The sequence below is a fragment of the Dermacentor andersoni genome, chromosome 2, assembly GCF_023375885.2.
Source record: "Dermacentor andersoni chromosome 2, qqDerAnde1_hic_scaffold, whole genome shotgun sequence".
Classification (NCBI taxonomy): domain Eukaryota; kingdom Metazoa; phylum Arthropoda; class Arachnida; order Ixodida; family Ixodidae; genus Dermacentor; species Dermacentor andersoni.
Genome location: NC_092815.1, coordinates 16,187,334 through 16,213,644, shown reverse-complemented (window position 1 = coordinate 16,213,644; position 26,311 = coordinate 16,187,334). Strand labels below are relative to the sequence as shown.

Here is a 26,311-nt window from a genome sequence, read left to right as displayed (position 1 = left end):
ATCCTCCAATCGCCTCTTACTAATGTCTATTGCGGACATGTTTGCTTTACCACTGCTCCCGCTGAACCCAAGGGCTTCAAGGAGGCCAGTGGTGCCTAAATCGACCGCTGGGTAGACGTCTTCACATTCTAATAAAACATGCTCCGTCGCTTCCCTAGCTTTACCGCAGCAAGCACATGCTTCTTCTTCCTTCTTATATCTCGCTTTATAGGTGCGTGTTCTAAGGCATCCCGATCTCGCTTCGAAATGTAATGAGCTTCCTTTTGAGTTATCATAAATGATTTCTTTCCTGATTCCGTTTTTTCCTCTTAAGAAGTTACTCATGGCCGGTTTCTTTTCCATTGCCGCCACCCCAGAGATTAATTCAGCCTCTCTGACTTTCCGCTTGACATTTTTTGTTGCTGTGTTGCCCACCCTACAGGCCGCATACTTGCTGGTAAGCTTCCTATAGTTCTTTTCCTCCACTGTGAATCAATGTTTTTCCTGTACAGATACCTGAACACTCTCCCAGCCCATTTACTTTCTTCCATATTCCTCAGCCGTTGTTCATACTCAATTTTACTGCGAGCTTCCCTCACTTCAAAACTAGTCCAGCCCATATCACCGTGCACAGCTTCATTTGTAGTCTTCCCGTGAGCGCCCAATGCGAGGCGACTCACTGACCTTTGGTTCCCGTCGAGTCCTGATTGTACCCCTGATTTAAAGCAAACAACCGCATTTCCAAAAGTAAGTCCTGGAACCATTACACCTTTCCACATACCTCGGAGGACCTCGTACCTATTGTATCCCCATAGCGCTCTGTGCTTCATTATGACTGCATTTCTCTTCCCCTTTACTGTTATGGTGTTTTCTTGTGTTTCCAGTGAACAAGAGATGGGAGCGCCGGCGCTTGCGTCGCGCTAGTGGATATCTCTGGCGCCCGCAACGCTATCGGTGATATCCGGCCGTTCCTCAGCCAGCCGAGTCGGGCTGAGTCACTCGCGTTTCACGAGATAGCGATAACGTGGCCTAGAACGTGCGCGCATCATCACTGGTAGGTCGCGTATGTTGTCTGAAGGAAGAAAACAAGCGCGTTGGGCCAACATACGATGGCTCATTCCATTTCCCGGGGACACGCATCCTAGCTATAGCTATTGAAGCAGACGACGGAAGGGAGAAGCTTTTTCGATGGAATAATCATGCGCTTTGAGCTAGCTGCTTCATTTTTACTGCGGAGGAAAACTGTTTTGCTTTACCGAGAGCCTTACGTTCAGCGCCTTCATTTCAGTTTCTTAGGAAGGAAGGAAGGAAGGAAGGAAGGAAGGAAATCAACTTTATTTAGGTCCTGCAGGCCACGAGAATTTTGGGCTCTCATGGAGTGGGCGTCTCCCACGACAGAACCGGGAGGTTGAGTTTCCTGGCGGCGTCGTGGACCTGCTGGACAGCCCAGAGTTGCGGAGCGAGTTCTTCGCTCCGGATTGCTTTTTCAAACTTGCGCTTGTCCGGTTCGGAGTTTATATGAGCTTGCGAGCACGGCCAGAGTAAATGATATACGTTAAGGGATGTATTGCAATTGGTGCAATAAGACTTGTCGTAGAGCTCAGGCATGTAATGGTCTGTTTTGCATGGGGTATGTGTCTGTTTGTAGCATTCTGAGTGTAACCGCTTGAGCTCGAGTGAGCGTGCGGTGTGGCGTGCTATACTGTCTACGTTGTAGGTAGTAGTGTTTAGTGATTTCATTGTATGTAGTGAGGGCGTCCTTATTCTCCGAGTGGTCGGGTGAAGCCTTAGGCAAAACGTCAAGTTGGCTTGGAACGAGAGAAAGCTGAGCTAGTTGGTAAGGATTCATTATGAAAAAAAAGAAGTGAGGCGTGCAGACAGGACACAAGAGTAGAGAAGTGGACAACACGAGTTCTTAGGCGTCACGTTACGAAAGCAAAATGGGGCCATTAGCGCCATTTTATTCGCGTCGCGTCTACGTCACGCATCGAAGAAAGTGGCGGAATGTTCAGTGTCGAGAATAGCATAGAGTTTGTAGGAAACTCTATGGAGAATAGCGCCCCCAGTCTCCATGAATGGATGGTTGTTATGAGCGTCCCCTTTGGAACGGGGCGGTGGGTTGCGCCACCAAGCTCTTGCTATTATACTGCTTAATGACCTACCTAGGTTAAACAATAAAAAGAAAAAGAAAACGCTATGAACTACTACGCCCAAATTTTCTGATCCCCTATTGCGAACTGTGCTTTTGTACGTCTTCGTCTTTTGTCGTTTCTCTACTTTTCGTCATTCAATCTTCCAATCGCCTCTTACTAATGCCTATTGCGGACATGTTTACTTTTCCACTGCTCTCGCTGAACCCAAGGGCCGCAAGGAGGCCAGTGGTGCCTAAATCGACCGCTGGGCAGACGTCTTCACATTCTAATAAAACATGCTCCATAGTTTCCCCAGCTTTACCGCAGCAAGCACATGCTTCTTGTTCCTTCTTATATCTCGCTCGCCTCTTACGTGCGCCCTCTATGAGGAGGCAAAGCAAACCAGTAAAGCATGTCCTGACACCTGGCCTAGCAAGAGGGAAGCTAAGAAACTGCCCAATACCATAGAGTTTCATACAATAATTACTAGAGGGAACTCTGGCGCTAGTGCCTATAGGGTGCCTCGACGACCTCCGGGCCTCGAGGCGCACTAAGTGCCTACGGGAGCTGAAATCGGCATGATTCGAACACAGGACCTCTAGTACAGAAGCCCGATATTGCAACCATTATGCCACGGATGCATGCATCGACAAGCGGCATAGAACGCTTGTATGAATTTCTGGCGGGCGAGTCAGCGCTTTGCGACGCTTGGCGCGTTTCGATTTGGCGACCTCGACAGGCTATTTAGCAATTGTGTGCGTTCGCAGAGAATGTGTTTGCAGTTGCGACTATAGCGACCACAGAACCTATGTGACCGTTGTTACTAAGTGACAATGAGTGATGCAATAAAGTCTCCACCGCTAGTTTTCTTACCACGACATTTACAGCTGCGCTGGTCATCCACCTTCGCAAGGCGGAATGGCCTTGAATTTTTCATTCGTACATTCTATTCGCGATCCTACGGGAGGAGACAAGCGGACGACATAGCACGCTCTAGTAGAAGAGGTAGTTTTGGCGCGCGGCACAGGAAGGCCGACAGGGACGGTCAAGCGTTGGCCTCGCGGGGATCCAAAATTGTGCTCTCATGACGTCAAATCGTAAGTGCAGGGGGATTTCACAAGAAGCTAGTTATTTCCATCACGATTGGATACTACTACGGCCTTAGCGGTATACCGTGTCTATAGATTCACTGTACTATAGGGCGCTCAGTTTGACCCTGTGGCCAGTTTGCAAGCAGGGGCGTGCTGCTATAAATGCACTTTAATTTGATATCAATTGCAGGCAGCATTACCATTTACCAAGAATAGCGTTGTTCGCAGTCCGTAGCTCGAAAAGAAAGCAGCGCGCTCCGGGTGTTGTCGGGCTGGCTAATGTTTTTGGCTTAAAGAAACGGGATTATAATATTGACACAATGATGTTGGGCTCCCGCACCGCAGGACGGCGCGCGCAAAGGTCGGCGCTATGAAGGGCGATGAAGCGCGTAAGCTGCACGTTCTTATTCTGGCCCGCCATTAAAGAGAAGCGTCTATTTTGCAAGACTCCGTCTTCAATCTATACGTTACAATATAGAGATACTCGTTTTATAGCTACTCCTTAGCTATATAAGTGTTAATTACTCATTTTAGCTATAAAAGGGGGGTGGTTAAAAGGTATGGACATGACGTGCCTTTTGCCACATATCTTTATTTTTCTTCCAAGTATGCCGTCATGATGGCACTGACAACACCATTCATTTTGTCGTTGTGGTGAGGCTTCCGGATACTTCCGGGGTAGGTATACTTTACAAAGGCACGCTGCTTGTCGCATTCTAACCATTTCTCGTAGCGTTGAGCGTTAGCGACATATCCCACGAATGGCAGCCGCACCACTAAGCGCCGATGTTAGTCGTGGTCGACTGGTTGGATGTGGAAAGCAGGCTATAGAGTCCCGATATCTGCTTCTAGAGACCTGTGCAAATACGGCGGTTATTAAACAAATACGACTCGGCAGAACCCATCTCAGGATGACTGTCAACGGTAATGCTTTTAGCATTGACTCAGCATATAGCGACACAACGTATTGCTACCGTGGAAACACGTTATGTATAATGAGGCGTGTATACTGCAGCGGGACTCCTTTCTCGCGCATTTCCATATTAACAATTTGCGCCATCTCGCGGCGGCGCCGCAAAGCCTGCGCGTGGCCTGCATAGTGCGCCGTTGCGTCCAAAAACTGAGAAACGCGTCATGCGCCAGCCGGGCTCCTCTCTCGCGCTTCTTTCCGGACACACTGCGCCATTGCTGCCGAGAGGTTAGCGCATGACATCCGAGACGAGAAGCGTGGCGCGCCGGTGCGTGCAAACGCTGAGAATTGTTCCCTCGCGCGCACCCAATGATGCTCAGTGACCCAAGTTGGCGAGAGGGTCATTGAAGAGCGGCACATACCCAGTGAATTCATGGCGCAGCGCGTTAACGCGTTGGCGTGAAAGACACTAATCGAAAAGCGACACGTACCCGGTGCTATTGTGGCGCGGCCTGCTAAAGCGTCGGGTCGCTGTCCTTGAGGAACCCCTGTGACGTGGGTTCGATTTCGCCCAGCATCGGAAAAATTTAAATGATATCTTGCCATTGTAGGTCGCCCCATTCCCAGTGGCATGCACCTATTGTTACCCCAGCGAAACTGGTGCCATCTTAGAAATTAATTCCAAGTGGATACGCCTTGCAAACTCACTGGCTACAATTCGTAAATTGCAATATGTGCCGTAAAATAATTCATTAAGTGTTTCGATTTCTCCTCCAATGTCCGCCTCTTTGGATCAATGACTAAAATTGTGTTATCTACCACAGGCGACTTTTCAAAGTTCTGTAAAACTTAAACAGGACTACTGTTACCCAAGTTGGCGTCAAAGGTTCATTGAAGAGCGACACACAAACTTTTGCACGTAACCCAGTGTTCCAATTTGGCGCCAGAGAGGTCCTTTGGAGTCGGCACACGCGCACTGACCCATACTCAGTACAAAAAAGATATTCAAAAAAATTGAGACGGTGCAAAGGCGCGCTGTACGTTTTACTTTTTCAAAGTTTCGATCAACAGATTCTCCTACCAAGTTAATGAAGGAAAATAACATCCCTGTGCTCAAAAATCGCCGCAAATTCACGCGCCTGAAATTTTTGCATTCCGTTTATAATACCTGCGCAGAGCTATATGTACAGCCGTTCTTACAACGCGCGTCCGGGCATCGTCATGTGCATAACCTGCTCCCATACACTGTTCGGTCAAACATATTCAAATATTCTTCTTTTTTTCCTCGAAATATTGTTCAGTGGAACGATTTGCCATCAGCTGTTGTTTGTGCTGAAGGCTTCATATTTCATATTCATATTCATATTCATATTGAGATTTATTGGTTCCAAAAAAGAAGTAATTACATGACAAATATACAGACGAGGGTCCCAAAGTGAAAGCTTTGCCGAGCAAAGCTTCGAGAAAGCTTTGCTCGGTATAAACACCGACTGAGGCCGAGCTTTTATGTACTGCTTACACCATTTTGCTGCGTTCATAATATCTTAGTGCTTTTTGTGTAATCTGCAGGGATAATTGTTCAGACTGTAATTATTGAATGTGACCGTATAATCGAAGTGATTTGTGTGTGTATATATACATATATATATATATATATATGCGTGTGTGTGTGTGTGTGTGTGTGTGTGTGTGTGTGTGTGTGTGTGTGTGTGTGTGTGTGTGTGTGTGTGTGTGTGTGTGTGTGTGTGTGTGTGTGCACGCTAGACACATTGGGTTTCGTTATTTTACTGGCTATTCCCTTTCATCTTGTTTTTTGTATTGATCGCCCATTGTATATTCTTGCATAAATAATTATTCTTTTTCATGTGCGCATAATTGATTATCCGTTCCCCTCCCTTCCTGCCTGGTCTTTAATGACGGCAGTATTTCCTAAATAAATAAAAACAAAGTTGGTACGACGTTCGGTTGTGAACGCGCTTCTCTCGGCACAGCAGCCCGATGCTCTACCCACTTTTATGTTACACAGTGACCTAAATCGGCGGCAAAATGGTTAGAAACCCATGCAGCCCGGCAGCTCGATAGCCCATTAATGTGCGTTAAGCATCCTAAGAATGCTAATCGCATTAAAAAGGTTTGAAAAACGAGTGTCTGGCATCTTCGAGTCACCACGAATCAAACCAAAATCAAATCAACGTTGCGATATAGTGTCTTACATTACCACACAGTCTCCTAGTCTACACTGTTGTATTGTGCCAAATGTTCAAAATCGATACGCTAGAACGACAGAAAGCTGAGCAAGTTCCTATAGGGATATTGGTGGTACGCAAAGGCTGCAGAGCTCCAAAACTGGACGAGTTGCCTTGCATTGCACGTGCACGGCGAACAGCGCAGCTAGACGGCGTTCGTATCACTTGTCATCTGCGCTGTTCGTCTTGTCGAACGAAAAGGCAGGCGTACAAAATACGGACACAAGGACTGTCATTTTCGCTTCCTCTATAGCGTCGTTGTTTTGTACTCCTGCCTTTTCAAACGGATGATTTGTTCGTGGATTGATTGTGAGGTGTTTCCATTGCGTGTCCTCAGCGGGTGGGAGCGGCCAGGCTGGCGGCAGCAGCCAGCCCGGGTCCCAGGCTAGCAGCAAGAAGGGCGCCAAGAAAGGTGCCAAGAAGGACATGCCTGAGAAGAAGGACGAGCCGCCCATGGAAGTCCTGTACACGGCCAAGGATCTCAGGCACGTTCTTGAACCGATCCGGCGCGTTTAGGCCATCGGCCGGTTATTGCACGGAGCTCCATTTCCACTGTCTGTATGGTGCACTCGGCCTGCTGCACCCGCTCATTGATTTGTGTCTGCGAGAAGCCGGTGCGCGACAAGAGTGCCACCTCTTTGCGTATATCTGAAAAGAACTCGTTCGGTACGTGGTATCGCTTCTGGCGTTTGCTAGTACTGAAAGACGCGCAAAATCCGCAAGTGCGCTTCTCCACACAAGCCTGCAAAGCGGTGTCACGATCGCTGCAGCCCTCGGTTTGTCACCCTGTCAGAGTTTTGAAAACACCTGTCTCGAGCTATAACTACTAGTGGGTGCTTTGGGACAGTTTAGATGCGCGGGGAAGCTTGCATGCTACCGGAATTTGCCATATCGTCAATTATAACCGTCGAAGACAACTACCGCATAAACCGACGACGATTACATTTTTTTCCTCCTCATTAAGCTGTCTTGTCATCCTGTCTCGACGTTACAGCCGACCCGTACCAGGATAACGCTTTCCCGCAGTTATTCGCCGCATGCATACAGTTCTCGGCGTTGGGTTCCCCAGGTTTCCGACGTACGTGATCATTGACGGTCTCTACCTGCCCATCAACGTTGACGAGATGTCATTGCGCTACGCCCTCAACTACAGGTCAGTCTTGCTGCACTGAAAAAACAAAATTTGTACAAACGCACTTAACGTCGTCGTGAATGGAAGGGTTTGTAGTACTGAACACATGAAGGGTTCGTGTATTGAACACTATATAGTAGGATACAACTTGAAAAATAGCAGTTGGCTACGAAGGCACACGGACCGCGCGGGATTTTTCTCCGCCAGCCAATCGCAGAAGCCAACAAAAAAGATCGTCGTCATGCGACCATTTCAAAATGGCGCCGTACTTGATACCTCCGGAGCGTCTGCTGTTCCTGAATAGTCTTTCATCGGCTGAAGCGATGAAGTGTGCAAGAGACACGGACAAAGTGTATGAAGCCTGAGCTTCTCACTCTTCAAAAGTCGGCGGCACATTTAATTTCACTGCTGATCCCGTTTTACTCATGAAACTTCATGCCAACTGAAGTGAAACTTGACAGTAAATAGTTACAGCGAAGCAAGAGTTTCATTTCAGTTCAATATGTAATTAGGCTTTCACCATTCCACTATAATAGACGAGGGAAAACGTACAAAATTACGCGCTTATAATTCTATTTTTGTGGTTACCGCCTTATTTATAGGTAACAGGAAAAGTTTGAGGTCCGAAGTATTTGCAGCCTCGCGGAGGAACAGTGGCTGGCTGTTATGAGGGCGTGGGCGGGGCTCCACTGTAGACGGGTTGTATCCGACTATAATTTGTGTGTCGCGCTTGTGTGTATAGCTCGGAGTAGCATTTGATGATGATGATGATGATGATGATGATGTACTAATATGGCTCCTGTATCGAACACTAGTTCGTGTGTCGCACTTGTTAGTATAACTCGGAGTAGCATTTCATTGATTGAGGGAGGGTGAATACCGCGTGCCATTGCGCATATATCTCACATTATTCCAGCCACTGACTAAGGGGGCAGAATGATGCACGTGTAATGCGCTGAGATACCGCTCGAACGAACGTCCCTCTATCGAACAAACTGTGAACGAATTATGCTAGCTTCCGCCGGCGGACGCGCATTTTTGATTAACTTTCAGTTCGACTGACTTCATTTGTTGTCAACGTCACTTGCATGAACTCTTTTCGTGACGCTCTGTATATACGCATTGGGCTGCTGAGGACCAGATCGCGGGATTGAATCCCGGCCATGGCAGCCGCATTTCGATGGGGGCGAAATGCCAAAACACCCGTGTACTTAGATTTAGGTGCACCCCAGGTGGTCGAAATTTCCGGAGTCCTCCACTACGGCGTGCCTCATAATGAGAAAGTGGTTTTGGCACGTAATACTCCATAATTTTTTTTGTATATACGCAGTAATCGGCTGCAGTTTAGATTTTCGGAACTATTATTGCCGTAGTAGACGCGGCGAATCATATCATCGCAGCTTTTGCGATGGCCGCCATGCTGATTTTGACTTCTACTCAGAAGTATCGCATATCGTGGCTAAAGCGTTATGCATGATGCGTTCATCCGGAGTTAATTTGCAAAGTTCGTATAAAAATGCAGAAGTGAAGCAGGCGATCACGGCCTTGCTGCGTCAGCAGGAGACTCATGTTTGACGGGACGGCCGATATACAGCATGTGGTGTGTCTAAAACACGACTCTAATTCCGACAGTTACAACTTTTTAGAGGCCTGTCTAATGCGGTTGTTGGCATGGCAAGTCATATACGTCGGATCCCACACCTATGGTTCTCCAGCTAGGGGGATATATGTACTCCACTCTTATTTGCTCCGAATATGCACCAGCTAGCCGAAAAACCCTCGTCGGCTAAAACTGTATGCTTCCTAGCAGTGCCAAACAAATATCCTTACTCATATCTATATAGACATCTAGTCTTAGTCTGAAAATCTCCCGTATATGCACACTTCGTTTCAATGAAGCTCCACTTGTGTGCGCACTTTCTCGAGTTAACCTGAAAGCTTGTTCAAGAAAAGCTTTACTAGTGCCAGTATACATGCGCATAGATGAACATACAGTAAATTTAGCAACTATAGGTGCCCATTGCAAAAATGCGTGCGCGAATCACTGCAGGCCTTCGAAGGGTGACATTATGGTGGTCTCGTATCCGAAGTGTGGCGGTGTCTGGGTGGCTCAGATCGTCTACCTGCTCCTCAACGACTGCGTCCCCTTGGCAGATGCCAAAGCCTTCGATGAACAGGCGAGTCATTGCGCCTAAATAGCGACAATTTCCATAGCTTCTATTTAAAAAGAAAAGCGGGCGGTTTGTTTGATCTGGGTGTCACTGGCGTTAATTGATATGTTGTCAAGTCCCATATGTAATCTTAATATCATACGGTGCGTAGCGAATTTAGATTTTTGTAGCTGGGCTTTGTGAACGGATGAACGCAACTTCAACTAAGTATATCGATTACTTGACACACAATAAACTTTCCTGATAGTTTTATTCAAGAGTTCAGGGCATGGGATTAAATGACAATCTTGATCGACAGTGAATATGAGCGTGATGCGCTGCTCAGGTGGCGCTGCGGATGGAAGGATGAATACATGCTGTGAGCGTCCCCTTTGCAACGGAGTGGTAGGTTGCACCACCAAGCTCTTGTTCTTATTTTGCCTAATGTCCTACCTATCTTTTTGAAAATCACGCGTGCGTACACGTGCGTGCGTGCGCATCAAGCTTTCTGAACCACTACTGGTAACTTTGTTTTGGCACGCCTCCGTTGTTTGTCATCTCCCTACTTTTATGCCACCAAACATACAATCGCCTCTAACTAATCGCTATTGCGATCATGTTTGCTTTCCCCCTGCTATCTCTGAACCAAACGGGAGGAGCCTAAACCGACAGGGGAGTAGATAGATACCTTCACGTTCTAATAAAGCATGCTCCATCGTTGCCCTAGTTTTACCGCAGCAAGCACATGCTGCTACTTCCTTTGGACAGCTCGCTTTATAACTACGCGTTCTAAGGCATCCTGATATGGTTTCGAAAAGTAAGGAGCTCCCCTTGAATTATCATAAATTGTTTCTTCCCTGATTTCGTCTTTTCCTTTTAGATTTCTTCTCCATTGCCGCCACCGATGAGATAAGATATCCCAGCCTCTCTGACTTTGCGTTTGACGTTCTTCGTTGCCATGTTCTTTGTAGTGACTTTAGATCTTTTTTGCCAACAGCGCCCTCCATTACTGATTTCGGTCAGTACAAAAGCGAGGTCCTGCTGGTGAATGCAAGGCGCGGCGGTATATATCTGCTCGTCTGAGCTGCGCTGCGGTGGGAGTTTTGGAGAAGTTGTTCTACGGGAGGCTTTGTAGAACGCCTTCTGTCGAAATCGAAGCAAAGTGGCCACGCTTGCACTGCACCCGACAAGTCGTAGACGCCGTTTCGCTGCGCTGCCGCTTTCGAGTGAGTGCCGCTCAAGTCACACGATATCAAGCTGCAACGGCATACTGTTGCAGTGTGTGTTTATTCCCCCAACGCGCATCAACTCAGAACAGTGGCCTCTGAACAATAATGTAATAAACTAATATCGAAACAATAAAATAATAATTATACCGATTCTGACGCGTGTCGACAGTGGCTGCCGTTGGACTACTGGACACAAACGTGCTTATGCGGCAGACGCACATTTCCCGGTAGTGGCCATCGGTAAATCAGTCGATTGTGTCTCCCTATAGCCTGTGCATTCACGCGCAGGAATTTCGCTCATAGAGAGGAGAACGATGCGGTCCGAACCGTTTCGTTTATTCGTCACTAATTTACTTAGCAGCGATTTACAATGTGACAACAAACCTTTGTACACCACTCCTTATCTACATTCCCCTAACCTCATGTCGTAACTGGATGTCTGTGCCACGTGCAGTCGATTTTGTTTCGCTTGTTCTCCCAGCAACGTGTGCAGCAGCAGTTTCTACCACGCTATGAACTTTCCTTTCATCACCTGTGCCGCTTCACCGTCAAAAAATTCCCTTGAGTCCTTTAAATTCCTGTGCGTGACAGTTCTTAAATAATAATTATGAGGACAGCACCCATGGCTTTAGAGGCTGGACTGCATTTTGCTCCAGCTTATGGTTAAGCGAAGCACGGGGCGCGCATTCACGATGAGATGAGACAAAGCGTGCTGTCAGCGAACGAAGGTGCCCTTTTCCGGTAGTATAAACGCCCAAATAAAGTAAGAAGTGCGGCCTCAACACACAAACGAAGCAAGCGAGACCGGCTATATACAGCTCGATGACAGCGTAACTGAATGCGCAAAGCTCGAACTTGCGTACTGCCCAACTCATTCCGTCGCTTGACACCAGGTCGAAGCACGATGCACTCAAAAATGCAGCACATCAAGTCCAATCGAGCGTATTTCAGTTATTCTTCCAAACGAGCCCAGACTCTTAAAACGCAACGGAGATGTCCCCTCCCGAAATCGCCAGCTCAGCCGTGGCCCAAGTGATTCGCATGTAGTACAGCGAAGCTGGTGCCCGCGTTACTGGCGCGTTGGTGGCAATTAACAGCTGCCGCTAAATGTGTCTATCCTTTCGGCGTGATGACATTTGGACTCGGTCGTGTATACGGTGTTATGCGTCACAGCTGTTCAAAAGCGTGCATCTCTGTCTCTCCATCCGTGCGTGCTTGCGTGCGTGGGAGTGTGCGCGCTAGTGAAGGTAGTGAACCGAAACAGTGGCGGAATGTAGTGAGCGTGAGCGTGTTTCTTGAGGTACAGAAAAATCTGCAACTTCGCCCGAAGCACTGACTGCGATAGCAAGGTTTAGCGTTCCACTTGAACTTCCCGGACAGTGTTCTAACTGTACGCGGGTGCGCCGAAATTTCTAGCACACTGAAAAGCTTTAACACGCCGTTCAAGACCTGTAATGACGTCGCAAGGACGCCACTGCGCTACCCGTAACAAGTCGCGCCAGTAAAATTACATCACTTTCAGGTTTGAACACCGATATTGTTCTGCCTTATAATTTTTAGTAGTGTGAGAAGATTTAAGATAAAGGGCATGCGCTGTGAATGTTACGTTTCATGACATTTGTTTGTGGGCTTCAATAATCAAAATTCTGAGGAATACTTTAGTCCAAAGCGTAAGACCTGGTATGTGAAACGTTAGGGATAGAATAGTGTAGCAATATAAGCCGCATATAAGGCATGAGTAAGCATATAAATATATATACCCAAATATACGGGGAGCCTCGCGGCGACGGAGACGGCGAAAATTGGAGTGTCCAATTTGCACTCCGCGCTTGGAGTGTCCATATAATTGCTATCGCAATAAAAACTTTACGAAATCGAATATGGCGTTGTGCAGATAAATGATTACCCTGAATTCACAAATTCTATTGTAATTTCATAAATTATTAGTGGTTACAACTGTGGAATTTTGTAACCAGCCAACACAGGCCAATATGTCAACAACTAAACTGTGCATGCGCATTAGCAGGCATCTTGGTGACTTGTCGAAACACACGTGGAAAACATTAGTGCGTCATAACGTAGATAAAACCAGTGCGTCAAAACATAAAAAACCATAAACCCAATGGAAAACTTCCCTATCAAACTTAACAACAATCTACCGTGGAACACTTTCTTCCAAATATGTCAATTCTTCTTTACTAAGTGGGACAGACGGTCTACTAACGCACCTTTCCCCTTCCCTATCAATATGAAGAGCTACCATTATCTCCCTTCTGGTTTGATCTTTATGCCAGAACAAGGAGGATGACGAAGAAACTAAATAAAGAATGGTCCGGGCAGTTTTTGTTGTTGTGGCCTCAGGTGATGCCGCCCGGTCCTTGGACTCGGGCGGCATCTTCGGCTTGCCGGACGGCCCAGAGCTGGTCTGCCAACAAACAGTTTTTTTCCACTGACGGTCGGCACACACACTCTCTACAATGCAAAGGCAAGTGCAATTAAGCCCCCGTACCTTTTAATGACGACCAGTGCTCCTCTAATCTAAATGTTCATGAAGCGGTCGGTCTGGCCCGCATAAACCTTCCCGCATGACTGAGGGACAACCTGTACACAACGGAAGATCTACATATAACCTGTCTACTTCTCGGAACAGGAACTGCATTCCTTGCCATGACCCAATAAGGTTTTGTGCAAACGAGAACAAATCGTACCATGTTCGTTAGGCGCGGACATGACCACACGCACCCCATACCTATCTATATATACTGTAGCCACGTTCTTCAAGCGATTCGAAAACTTGTGCAAATATGGGCACCTCCACCGGTCTTTTTTAATTGAGCGCGGAATCCCTTGATTTTCCCTTTACCTTATTAGTACCCTTTACCCACTTTATAAGATTATGACAGGCCCTCCAGATTTCACTTTCCGGGTAACCAGCGTTCTGTAATATCTTAATCTGGGCAAGCAAACCTTCCCTCAACGAATGCTCACGTCTTCTGAAACACCGCGCGCAGCGCGGCGTAAACAATACCGGTTTTTACTATTTTTGAGTCTCCCGAGGAAAAATTTAAAAGCGCCTTCGACGAACGAGGCTTATATACCCAACACAAATGGTCCTCCCGAAACCTCATTCTAATATCCAGGAATTGAATCTCATCTTCGGCAGGCAACTCATAAGTAAGTTTTAAACCTTTACCGCATTTGTGAAAAATCTTTAGAACACCAGCTATTTTACTATTTAGGTTTTCTCTTTGTGTGATGATCAAGAAATCATCAATGTATTATCAAGAAATCATCAGTGTTGAATGGAAAGGAAGCATGTTCTTACAGAAGTCGGGATTTTGTAGTTGAGGGTGACCCCAGATTTAAGCCATATTTTCCTGAGTCGAGTTGGAAATTGTGTTGCCAGAAATTTAGGAAGTTTGTTCCTTAATGTCTTTAGGTACGTTGATGATTTCTTGACCATCACAGAAAGACAGAACCTAAATAGTAAAGTAGCTGGTGTTTTAAAGATTTTTTCAGGAATGCGGTAAATGTTTGAAACTTACTTCTGAGTTGCCTGCTGAAGATGAGATTCAATTCCTGGATATTAGAATGAGGTTTCGGGAGGACAACTTGTGTTGGGTACATAAGTCTCGTTCGTCAAAGGCGCTTTTAAATTTTTCCTCAGGACACTCAAAGATAGTAAAAACCGGTATTGCTTACGCCGCGCTGCGCGCGGTGTTTCAGAAGACGTGAGCATTCGTTGAGGGAAGGTTTGCTGGCCCAGATTCAGATATTACAGAACGCTGGTTACCCGGAAAGTGAAATCTGGAGGACCTGTCATAACCTTATAAAGTGGGTAAAGGGTACTAATAAGGTAAAGAGAAAATCAAGGGATTCCACGCGCAATGAAAAAAGACCGGTGGTGGTGCCATATTTGCACAAGTTTTCGAATTGCTTGAAGAACGTGGCTAGTATATATAGGTATTGTTACGTTTCGCCTACAACGCGCGGTATAGCCGGCGCGGATGCAACGGACGCCGGAGCTTCGTTCAAAGCGGCGGACATTTTGGCCCGTTCGGAGCTCCCGCAGTCTCCCCGCCAAGCGCGTCCAGGCGTGTTTCAGTGCCACGTGTCTTCGTGTGTGCGTGTGTGTGTGTGTGCCCACGCTTGTCAAAGCGCGGCAGCCGGGGAGAGGAGCTCCCCAAGTGTGAAGCGAGGAGGTCTGATCGGCGCCCCACTGGCGGATGCGTCACTACACTCGTCTCAACATGTCTCTCAGCGTGTCCGTGCCCCGTAACGTGCGCCTCTATCGAGGCGTTCCCTCTTGCCCTCGACTCCGAGACTATAAAAGCAGCTGCCCCCGGACGCCGGGAGAGAGGCTCCGATTTCTTCTGTCGAGTTACGTGCTCTCCCGTCTCTCACTTCGGTCGACCTGACCGCCCGCTCTTTTGCGATGTTAGAATAAACCAGTTGTTCTGTTACCAGTCGACTCATGCTTTGCCGGGACCTTCGGATGCTTCCAGTGCCCCAGGCCAACGCTACCCTTGGGGCTTGCGACCCGTTTGCAATAACGGGCGTCAGCGCTGAGATTCCAACAACTCGTGCCAGCGGTGCGATTTCTAACAACTGGCTGGTAGCGGTGAGATAGCGACAACGGAGGCCAGCAGCGAAGATATGCGGTTGACTGTATGCTGAGCAGCACAACGACCATCCGGGAGCAGTGCAACGAGCCCTGTGTGATGACTGGTTGCCTGCAGCGGAACGACTGCGCTGAATTCTTGGCTGCGAGGTTTGGTGAGTGCGGGACTTTCTTCTACTGAGTTTTGCCAGGCTTTTGTTAGTGTCAGAAACAGAGCTGGTAATTGTGGTTGTCGTTGCTGCCGGGTTAGTTTGCGGCAAGACAATAGTAGGCAGTAGAGAAAGCAGCATTCAGAGCAGCCATGGATTTGAAGTCGTTGCGCAAACCGAAATTGCTGGAGCTTGCAAGAGAATTGGGTCTGGATGTCTCAGACAAACTCAGAAAACCGGAACTGCTAAGGGCTATTCTTGAGTTAGAAGCTGAGGATGACGAGCTGTCGGAATGCCTTGAGACCATTGAGGAGAGGGAGACGGCAAAAAGACAGGAGCGCGAACTTAAAGAGCAAAATGAGAGACAGGAGCGCGAACTTAAAGAGCAAAATGAGAGACAGGAGCGCGAACGAAAAGAACAAAAAGAGAAAGAAAAAGAAGAGCGCGACCGTCAACACGCTTTGGAAATGAAGCGTCTCGAGGTAGAGATAGAACGCGCTCGTAATGGAAGTCAGGCACACGGTGCAGGAGAACGAGTATTGTTCAAAATGACTGACCTGATGCGGCCGTTTAAGCTTGGAGAGGACATTGGTTTGTTCCTGGTTAACTTTGAGCGAACGTGCGAGAAGCAGGGGTTCTCTCGGGAAACGTGGCCACAGCGCTTGCTCACTTTGTTACCCGGCGAGGCGGCCGACGTAGTCGCTCGCTTGAATAGAGAGGAGGCAGAGGATTTCGACAAAGTGAAATCGAGTCTGCTAAAAAAGTACAGGCTGTCAGCGGAGGCGTTCCGTCGGAAGTTTCGGGAAAATGAGAAAGGTAAAAGTGAGTCATATACAGAGTTTGCCTACAGGCTTATGTCAAACATGCAGGAGTGGCTCAAAGAAGAGAAAGCGTTTGGTGACCACGAGAAAGTTCTGCAGTGTTTCGGGCTAGAACAGTTTTATAGTCGGTTACCTGAGAACGTGCGGTACTGGGTCTTGGATAGGCCAGACGTTAGTACGGTGGCTAGAGCCGCTGAGCTAGCCGAGGAGTTTGTGACGCGTCGGGCTCGCGGAGCTAAAGACGGTCAAAAGGGTGAATTTGGCTCCAAGTTTGAGAGGCCGAAGTTCACTCCCATGAGAGCAAAGGGGAACACACGTAGTGCGGATGCGAGTGAAAGCAGTCCGACCGAACGTAAGGAGACGGCGGCAACCGAAGCCGAACGCAGAAAGCGGTTCGAGGCGAGGCAAGCGCGCGTGTGTTATACGTGTCAGAAGCCGGGTCACTTTTCGGCGCAGTGTCCAGAAACAAAAACAAAAGTCGTGTTTTTGTCATTATGCAGCACTGACGAGAACATGAAGCTTCTAGAGCCTTACATGCGAGACCTCCTCGTGAACGGGAAAGAGTGCCGAGTGCTTCGCGATTCCGCAGCTACAATGGATGTAGTTCACCCTTCTTACGTAGAACCCGATATGTTCACGGGCGAGTGCGCATGGATCAAGCAAGCCGTGGAAGCTCATAGCGTGTGTCTGCCCGTAGCAAAAGTGCTTATTGAAGGACCTTTCGGAGCACTTGAGACGGAGGCCGCAGTGTCATCTATGCTGCCCCCCCAGTACCCGTACCTATTTTCGAACAGGTCCGATCACCTCCTGCGCGAGAAGGGGCTTTTGTTTGGTGAGGCGTTCAGGCCTTAACCAGATCGAAGGTTCGGGAGCTCGCTGCAAAGGCGGTAGTTGCGGGACCGACGTTGTCGAACAATGAGAAAGGGTCAGAGGCGCAGCAAGCTGATATTCAGAGCACGCCCGAACTGAATAAAATTGAGCCTGTAGCGTTAAAGGCACCAGATACTGGAGAGGAAATTCCCGATGCGGGAAAGTTAGAAGAGCTATCTGCAGATTTGCTCATCGCGCCTACGTCAGACGGACTTAATAGGTTGCTAAAAGTCAGCCGGTCGGCTTTGATAGCCGAGCAAAAGAAGGATGGCAGCCTAGAAAACATACGCTGCATTGTCAAGGAAGGTATCGCCAAGAAAAATGCTCGCTTTGTGGAAAGAGGTCGCGTCCTGTACCGGAAGTATCTAGACCGCAGGGGAGTGGAGTTCGATCAGCTGATCGTGCCTCAATGCTATCGTCAGGATCTGTTGCGCTTGTCGCATGGGGGTTCGTGGTCCGGACACCTAGGAGTTAAGAAAACTAAGGACCGTCTCTTGCAAGAGTACTATTGGCCAGGGTGTTTTCGGGACGCAGACCACTTTGTGAAGACATGTGACACCTGTCAGCGGGTGGGCAAACCAGGGGACAAATCGAGGGCGCCGTTGAAGTTGGTACCTATGATTACGGAGCCTTTTAGACGGCTCGTTATTGATACAGTGGGACCTCTGCCGGTAACAGCCACGGGGTACAGACACATTTTGACTGTGATCTGCCCAGCGACAAAGTTCCCTGAAGCAGTGCCGCTTAAAGAACTCAGCTCAGTTGAGATAGTCAATGCACTACTGTCCATATTTGCGCGAGTTGGTTTTCCTGCGGAAATCCAGTCAGATCAGGACACAGTGTTTGCTAGCCCTTTGACGACAGCCTTTCTCGAAAGGTGTGGGGTAAAGCTGTTAGACAGCTCAGTGTACCACCCACAGTCGAATTCCGTTGAGAAGCTCCACTCCGTCATGAAGCGCGTGTTGAGAGCATTGTGTTTTGAACATCAAACTGACTGGGAGCTGTGTCTGCCTGGGGTGAAGTTTGCATTAAGGACCGCGCCGCATGCGGCTACGGGGTTTTCGCCAGCTGAGCTAGTGTACGGTCGCTCGCTGCGATCTCCGCTTCGCATGCTTCGAGACGGATCACTGCCCTCTCCAATGGCTGCAGACTATCTCTTCCACAAATGGCCGCCTCCTGCGCTGGAGCCTCGCTTTGCAACAACATTCCTTTGAGGTGCGTTACAAAAAGGGGAGTCTCAACGGTAACGCCGATGGCTTAAGTCGAAGCCCCTAACGTGGGAATCAGCCTCAAAATTGTTTGTTACTGATGTTTTTCTTCCTGAGGCAGGATTTTTAACATATTGCTTTTGTGTAGTGTTTCAAAGTGATGATGTGCTTTCTCGTGCAATTTTCCAATTTGTGGACGTGTTCTGAGTGCTGCTAAACTACTGTAAGGAACTAGGCAGTAGTATAAAAGGGGAAAGAGCCTGGCAGGGCTTAGTGAGGGTTGTGCCGTGCTTGCTGACTGAGCGGTTGAGTTTCGGCGTAGTTCTAACGCTTGCCGGGAACGAGAACAAAAATGTCAACTCTCCCGAAGTCACTTTGCAGTGTCCTGTGTGAACCTGAACAAGAGAACGAGGCCTTCTCTGTGCGCTGCGCTCAAGAAACGCCGAAGGACGCCCGACTTCGGTTATGAGCATCATCGAGCGACATCCCTCCGGACAGCGGATGCAGTCCCCTGACCATCGGGATCTCCTTCCCCCGGCGGGGCGGTCTGTTACGTTTCGCCTACAACGCGCGGTATAGCCGGCGCGGATGCAACGGACGCCGGAGCTTCGTTCAAAGCGGCGGACATTTTGGCCCGTTCGGAGCTCCCGCAGTCTCCCCGCCAAGCGCGTCCAGGCGTGTTTCAGTGCCACGTGTCTTCGTGTGTGCGTGTGTGCGTGTGTGCGTGTGTGTGTGTGTGCCCACGCTTGTCAAAGCGCGGCAGCCGGGGAGAGGAGCTCCCCAAGTGTGAAGCGAGGAGGTCTGATCGGCGCCCCACTGGCGGATGCGTCACTACACTCGTCTCAACATGTCTCTCAGCGTGTCCGTGCCCCGTAACGTGCGCCTCTATCGAGGCGTTCCCTCTTGCCCTCGACTCCGAGACTATAAAAGCAGCTGCCCCCGGACGCCGGGAGAGAGGCTCCGATTTCTTCTGTCGAGTTACGTGCTCTCCCGTCTCTCACTTCGGTCGACCTGACCGCCCGCTCTTTTGCGATGTTAGAATAAACCAGTTGTTCTGTTACCAGTCGACTCATGCTTTGCCGGGACCTTCGGATGCTTCCAGTGCCCCAGGCCGCCAGGCCAACGCTACCCTTGGGGCTTGCGACCCGTTTGCAATAACGGGCGTCAGCGCTGAGATTCAAACAGTATGGGGTGCGTGTGGTCATGTCCGCGCCCAACGAACATGGTACGATTTGTTCTCGTTTGCACAAAACCTTATTGGGCCATGGCAAGGAATGCATTTCCTGTTCCGAGAAGTTAAAAAGTAGACACGTTATATGTAGATCTTCCGTTGTGTACAGGTTGTCCCTCAGTCATGCGGGAAGGTTTATGCGGGCCAGACCGACCGCTTCATGAACATTTAGATTAGAGGAGCACTGGTCGTCATTAAAAGGTACGGGGGCTTTGCACTTGCCTTTGCATTGTAGAGGGTGTGGGTGCCGACCGTTAGCAGAAAAAACTGATTGTTTGTTCTGGCATAAAGATCAAACCACAACCCGCCGTGATTGCTCAGTGGCTATGGTGTTGGGCTGCTGAGCACGAGATCGCGGGATCGAATCCCGGCCACGGAGGCCGCATTTCGATGGGGGCGAAATGCGAAAACACCCGTTTATTTACATTTGGGTGCACGTAAAAGAACCCCAGGTGGTCGAAATTTCCGGAGTCCTCCACTACGGCATGCCCCATAATCAGAAAGCGGTTTTGGCACGTAAAACCCATAATTAAATTAATTTCACCAAACCACAAGGGAGATTATGGAAGCTTTTCATATTGATAGGGAAAGATGCGTTAGTAGACCGTCTGTCAGACTTAACAAAAAAGAATCGACGTATGGAAGGAAGTGTTTCACGGTAGATTGTTGTTAAGTTTGATAGGGAAGCTTTCTATTGGGTTTATGGTTTTTTATGCTTTGCATGACGCACTGATTTTATCTACGTAATGACGCAATGATGTTTTCCACGTGTGTTCCGACAAGTCACCAGGGTTCCTGCTAATGCGCATGCACAATCGCTTAGTTGTTGACATGTTGGCCTGTGTTGGCTTGCGTATATAAGTGTGACTTTCCTCAAAATAAACTTCATTTGTGAGTCAGCGCCAGTGTCGTGTCTTTCTTTTCCTTCGTCCTTCTCTGTTTTGCGCTGTTAATTTCCGAAACATGTACCATAAGCCATAAGCAATGGTGGAAAGAAGATTATGCACAAAAAGAAGATCGGTCACACAGGAAATTATGAAAGTCTATTAATGTTTGCCACTTGAAGGATTCGAACTGAATTAAGCGATATACTAGGTTGGTTCAGACGCGGCAAGTGTACTTGGAAGAAATGGGGGCCTCTAGAATACTGAGGAAATGTACGGTTGCTGTTGTAAATGTTACAGTAACGACGCAGCTAAATGCATGCTTGGATGGAGCCGGATTGAAAACCGCACGAGAATTATTTTTTGAAGACAATGTCTTTCTTAGCGAATTACCTCCACTTGTCCGTATGGGGTATCTTGGTTTGTAGCTTCTTTTCGTGGGTGGATCCCGTAGACACTGCAGTCTAAACATGTGGGCCGTTCCCGAAGCTAGTGCAATAAAAAAATTTAAAGAAATTATACAGTACGACGCTCTTTTTATAGACGGTGACGCGCTGGAGTGCCGTGCGCTGTGACATGCTCCTCAGCCACCCCCCCTCCCCCCCCCCCCCCCCCCCCGCCAACTCGCCCAAGAAGGCATTGTCTTTGATCGACTTCAACTAGAGGCTGGATCACCTTTCAACTTTCTTCTCCTTCTTTTTGTTGTCGTGAAGTAGGTCAAAACAATCCCGAAGCGATCCTGACAAGCATGACGTGTACTTTTAACGATTCAGCCCCATCATCCAATAGACTCCCTGCCATGGTAGCGTATATAGTGGTTTATAGCACTGCCCTGCAGAGCACGAGTACACGGGTTCGATTCCTTACCATGGCGACTGCGTTCCGATGGGGGAGGTATGCAAGAGCGCTCGGGTACGTTGCTTTCGATGCCGTTAAGGAACCCCAGCCGATAGAAGTCATTTTAGAGCTCTCCCCTATACTGCGCGTGTCTCATAACTCGCTTGGCTGTTTCGGAACGTTAGACTGCGCAATTTAATTTCTAACTGGTGGTCGAGGAGAATTCTCATCGAGCTTATCGAAATGCATTGGACGTCAGTGAAATTCATTAATTCTCTGCGGCGTAATCACCTACTCGCGCCAAGTGGACCATGGCAGCGGCGCACGTCCTTCCTAATTTAATGGCGATAGCGTTAAACTGCCACGCAGAGTCCTTCGTTCAGTAGCGGGCTGAGAACAGTGCACAGGGGGTTCAGCCATGCGTCTGAAGGCACAAACTCCGCAATCAGATTTCTATAATTCGACGTGACTCTTCTCGTACTTTCGTTTCCCTTTCTCTTTTTTTTCGAGATTCAAAAGCTACACTAGCTATAGGATACGTTCTTGAACCCACGTCAGGCCTCGGGCCATATATACGCCGCTCCCAGGGGACCGCACTTTGTCGTGTTGGGGCGAGCGGAAGGGCGCATTGCGGGAGCGTCTAATTAGGCAGCGTCACCCATCGAGTGCGCGGCACTCGAGACGCCCCCGACCGCGCAGATGCCGAACCTCGAGGAGTCCGGCTACCTGATGCCCCGAGAGCGCGGCGCGGCCGACGATGTGCGCGTCGTGCGCTCCCACCTGCCCTACCACAAGATGCGCGTCAATCCGATGGCCAAGTACATCTACGTGACGCGCAACCCCAAGGACTGCTGCGTGGCCCTGTACCACTACATCAGGCACGTGAACATCTACCGGTTCAAGGAGGGCCTGTGGGACAACTTCTTCGAGTGGTTCATCCGGGGCCGCATCAGCTACAACGACTACTTTGACCACATCATCCACTACTGGGTGCACCGCAAGGACTGCCACGTGCTCTTCCTCACCTACGAGAACATGACGCTCGACCACAAGAGCCACATCTTCATGCTTGCCAACTTCATCGGTGAGCGCAGATACATTTCACTTTTCTCAGTACGCTTCAGAAGTGATCGCAGCCTCGCCAATTTCCTAATAAGCTTTCCATTCCGCGCGAAAGCTGATGCAGCGGATGGAGGCGGCGATGGGTGCATGTAAATTTGCTCACCATCGGGTCTCCTGTAAACAAGAAAACCAAGCGCAAAGCCTCATGCTCGCACGGTTTTTCTTCTTTTCGCGACACTTGGATGCTGCCAACGCAAATATGAAAGCGAATGCAATGAGTAGTACGTTGTGTAGGAGCTAAATCACAAACATCCTAATCCTATGAGTGGAGTGTTCATTTAATTCAAGTTTAAGGATCTGTCGAAACGCCAATATGTATCAGGATATACAGGGCGTTCTTTTTTTTAGCTGCACCCAATTTTTAAAATGAGGAAAATATAAATCACGTTAACGCTATGTTTACCATTCGAGTGTATACGAATTGGCAGCCTCTAGATACAGAGCAATTACCGCAATTCCGTGCGAAATCAGCGAAGTTACGGTAATTAACTTTCTAATTATCATCAATAGGTGGCAACAGCATATGAGTACATTGAAGCCCATCCTCGATACTATCTATCCCAACGATCACATTTTGAATAGCAGATTTAATGTTGGAGCTACGCGAACAATTAGTTCCCCTTGGCAGGCTCCTTGAAACCGAAACTGGCTGGAAAAAGAGCGTCTGTGTGTCGTCGATGTCGTCACGTCTCCGAGGTCACCACCGGTCCGGCCGCGCGAGCAGCTTGCGTTATCTCCTTGCTGTCTGCGGCGTTGGCCTAGTGCTTCAATGCCGGCGGGCCGCCAAATTTACTTCGTCATTCCCTTGGGCCCATGAAACGGCATTTCGTCGGTGGAAGTGGACACGTGGCGCACAACGGAATGACAAAGTAAATTTGGCGGATTGGCCAAATTGGCGGATTGGCGGACACAGAGACCTTTGTCAGTTGACTGTGTCTTAGGCCCTTTAGCCTGCCTCACGCAACAGAGGCGTGCGATGAACTTTTTTTTTTTAGATACGTCGAAAACGTTGGTCAACTTCACAAACTTTAGTTCTACTCTGTCAGCCTCATGCACCTTTCACGCAGCGAATTCTGTCACTTCATTGTAGGACGGTGCATACACTGAAGGACCATTCCACGCCGTTGCCTATGTGTCAGAAAACTCACTGCCCATTTTTTTTAATTAAAATTTTTTAAAAGCTTATTCGATAATTTTTTTCTTGCGCCTCTCTCTTTCTCTTTTTCTCTCCCCAATACCCTTCCCCGCGCAGGGTAGCATGCCAGCGATGTCTATACGCCGGCTAAAATCTCTGCCTTTCATTAAAGGGTTCTCTCTCTCTCTGCAGGTGGCGTAGCTGGGACCATGGTCAAGGACCGGCACATGCTGAAGAAGCTCATCCACCGCAGTTCCTACTCGTACATGTCGCAGTTCTTCAAGGACGAGGATCACCTCGGCAACTTGGCCAAGGGCCGCATCGGCGAGTGGAAGGTTGTGTTCTCGCCCGCACAGGCGGCACGCCTCGACCGCAAGTTCTACGAGCGCTTCGGGAACAGCGAGATCGCCAACCTGTGGCGGTACATCGTGCGCTTCGACAGGCCCGCCGCCTGACGCTGTTTCGCGACTCACGCATAATGTCACGGCTACAGCCAAAATTGTGGCATCGAATAGGGTTTTATTCTCGCGCCATAGTTAAGCATTGCGGAAATAGCATGCGAGGCTTCCGAAAGGGCAGTTATTCAAGATACGTCATTCCGCAACCGTACATACGGAGCGCAACCTGACGAATACGACGAGTTCGACATTCAAGCTTTATCATGCGTAGTTTTCTTGACGCGGGTCTTTATTGAGAATAAATTTGCATTGCGAAACTGACAGACCACAAACACTAAAGCTGTTCACTAAGTCGTTGCTACATAGCGTCGATAAAGAGATAACCCGATTGAGCGTTCCTTGTTTATCAAGTAGCACGACTTACACGGCAAAAATAAGCCAGTTGTGAACCCCCATTTTCTGGCGATACAACTGAGCTGTTTATCCAGTCGGTGTCCTGCGATGTCTTTGTCGGCCCTTGTTTATTCTAGCCTATCGCGTGCGGCACGAGGGCAAGGTCATGAATTGGCCTGCCCGCCTTGATTCGCCGCAACTTCTCTCCCAACCGCCCTTTTCCCCCAGTTCGATGACGTACGCTTTTGTGCGGTTACAACCTATTTCCGGCATTAGCGAGATATCACGCATTTTGCGCAATGCTTCCTCGTGTGGTGGCGAAAGGTTCCGGGGCGTTTTGCGAGAGACTTGCGTGGTAATCGATTAGATCCAATGAGGTAATTCTGGACTACCGTACAAACATTTCTGCGGCTGAATCCAATATTAGAGGCTCCAAAAGACAGGGTATATATTACAGACACATATGAATGTATAGACCAAAATTACAGGGTGCCTCAATTTATTTCCCCCCGTATTACAGAAAAACGCGTACAGGACAAAAATATTTTTTTTCTGTCTCCGCTTCGCCACTGAATGAGCATGATGCTAAGGAATAATTAACCGGTATAGACGTGTGTACATACAAATTCACCGTTGGCATACGGCAGCGCAGCTTCATAATGGACGCTTCTAGTTTCCGTGTTTGGTAAGATTTCCTGAGCCAGGGGCACAGAAAATATCGGTAAGCCGCAGACTATATATACATACATATATGTGTTTTGAAACATCTCACTTTTGGATGAAGCGTTTTAATTGCTTTCATTGCGTTGTAAGTCAGTTGAGTGTTTTTTTCTTTTTTTTTTTGCCAATGAAAATGGGACGATGTGATCGCGATCAATCATTGCGTAGCAACTTTACTAATAACCCTTGTGTCATCGCTCGCCTACCCATCTCGTGCGCAATAAAAACGGCTTTTTCCGTGCACGCTGTGGCTCTGGTTGTTCTCGAGATTTCTCCCATCGTTCTGGTGCGACGACGTAACAGGTAGGTGAAAAGGAAATAAAGAACGGGATGGGGCAATTATTAATATGTATCTTGGGTGCTTAATCCCGTGACCCTCTCGTCGAGATGGCACGCCGCCCTGCGCAGCTCCCATCTCGACGACCAACTCTGGGCGACCCAGCAGGCCTACGAAGCGGCGAAGAGGCAAGACCTCGACGTCCCATCGTGGGAGGCCTAGGCCCAGCCGACAGAACTGCTGGTGTTCATTAAAGTTTACTCTCTCTCTCTCTTGGGTGCTGATGCTTTGGCAGCGTCCCCAACCAGTGGGCAAATCCACAAAGCGGTCCGCGGGCTGCTTGGTGCTACGTGGTCAAGTTACTATAGTGCATAATCAGAATTTAACAATTTGTGGTCTTTTTTTTTTATTTATTTCATTGCATACACACAATACACAATACTGTTTGTTTATCGTCCCCCTGATAGCCCTAATGACTTGTTCGATAATATTTCGTTTTTTATGCATGACTATAGCCTCGACAGTTCTAACTTAATCGTTCTTGGAGACTTTAACGTCCCCAGCATTCACTGGCCTTCCCTCGCATATTCCGCCACTAATGCTTTCTGTTTGTAGATTTAATTACGTTTTCTTTGTCACATAACCTGATGCAATTAGTTGATAAGGATACGCGGCAGAACTCCACACTTGACTTAGTGTTTATCAGTGACAGTCTTGCTCATTTCGGCTTTAAGTATGATCTCTTGGAAGGAATCTTGGACCATAACGCAGTTCTC

General features: G+C 48.4%; 1 protein-coding gene across 1 annotated transcript; it reads left to right on the top strand.

Annotated features, from left to right (window-relative positions):
• Nucleotides 1-7,430: 7,430 nt before the first annotated feature.
• LOC126542871 (sulfotransferase ssu-1-like) lies at nt 7,431-25,806 on the top strand. Its single transcript, XM_050190007.3, has 4 exons — nt 7,431-7,511; nt 9,541-9,667; nt 22,190-22,574; nt 23,940-25,806. The coding sequence occupies exons 1-4, from the start codon at nt 7,483-7,485 to the stop codon at nt 24,200-24,202; spliced, it is 804 nt and encodes a 267-aa protein (XP_050045964.2). The 5' UTR covers nt 7,431-7,482; the 3' UTR covers nt 24,203-25,806.
• The last annotated feature ends 505 nt before the right edge of the window (nt 25,807-26,311 follow it).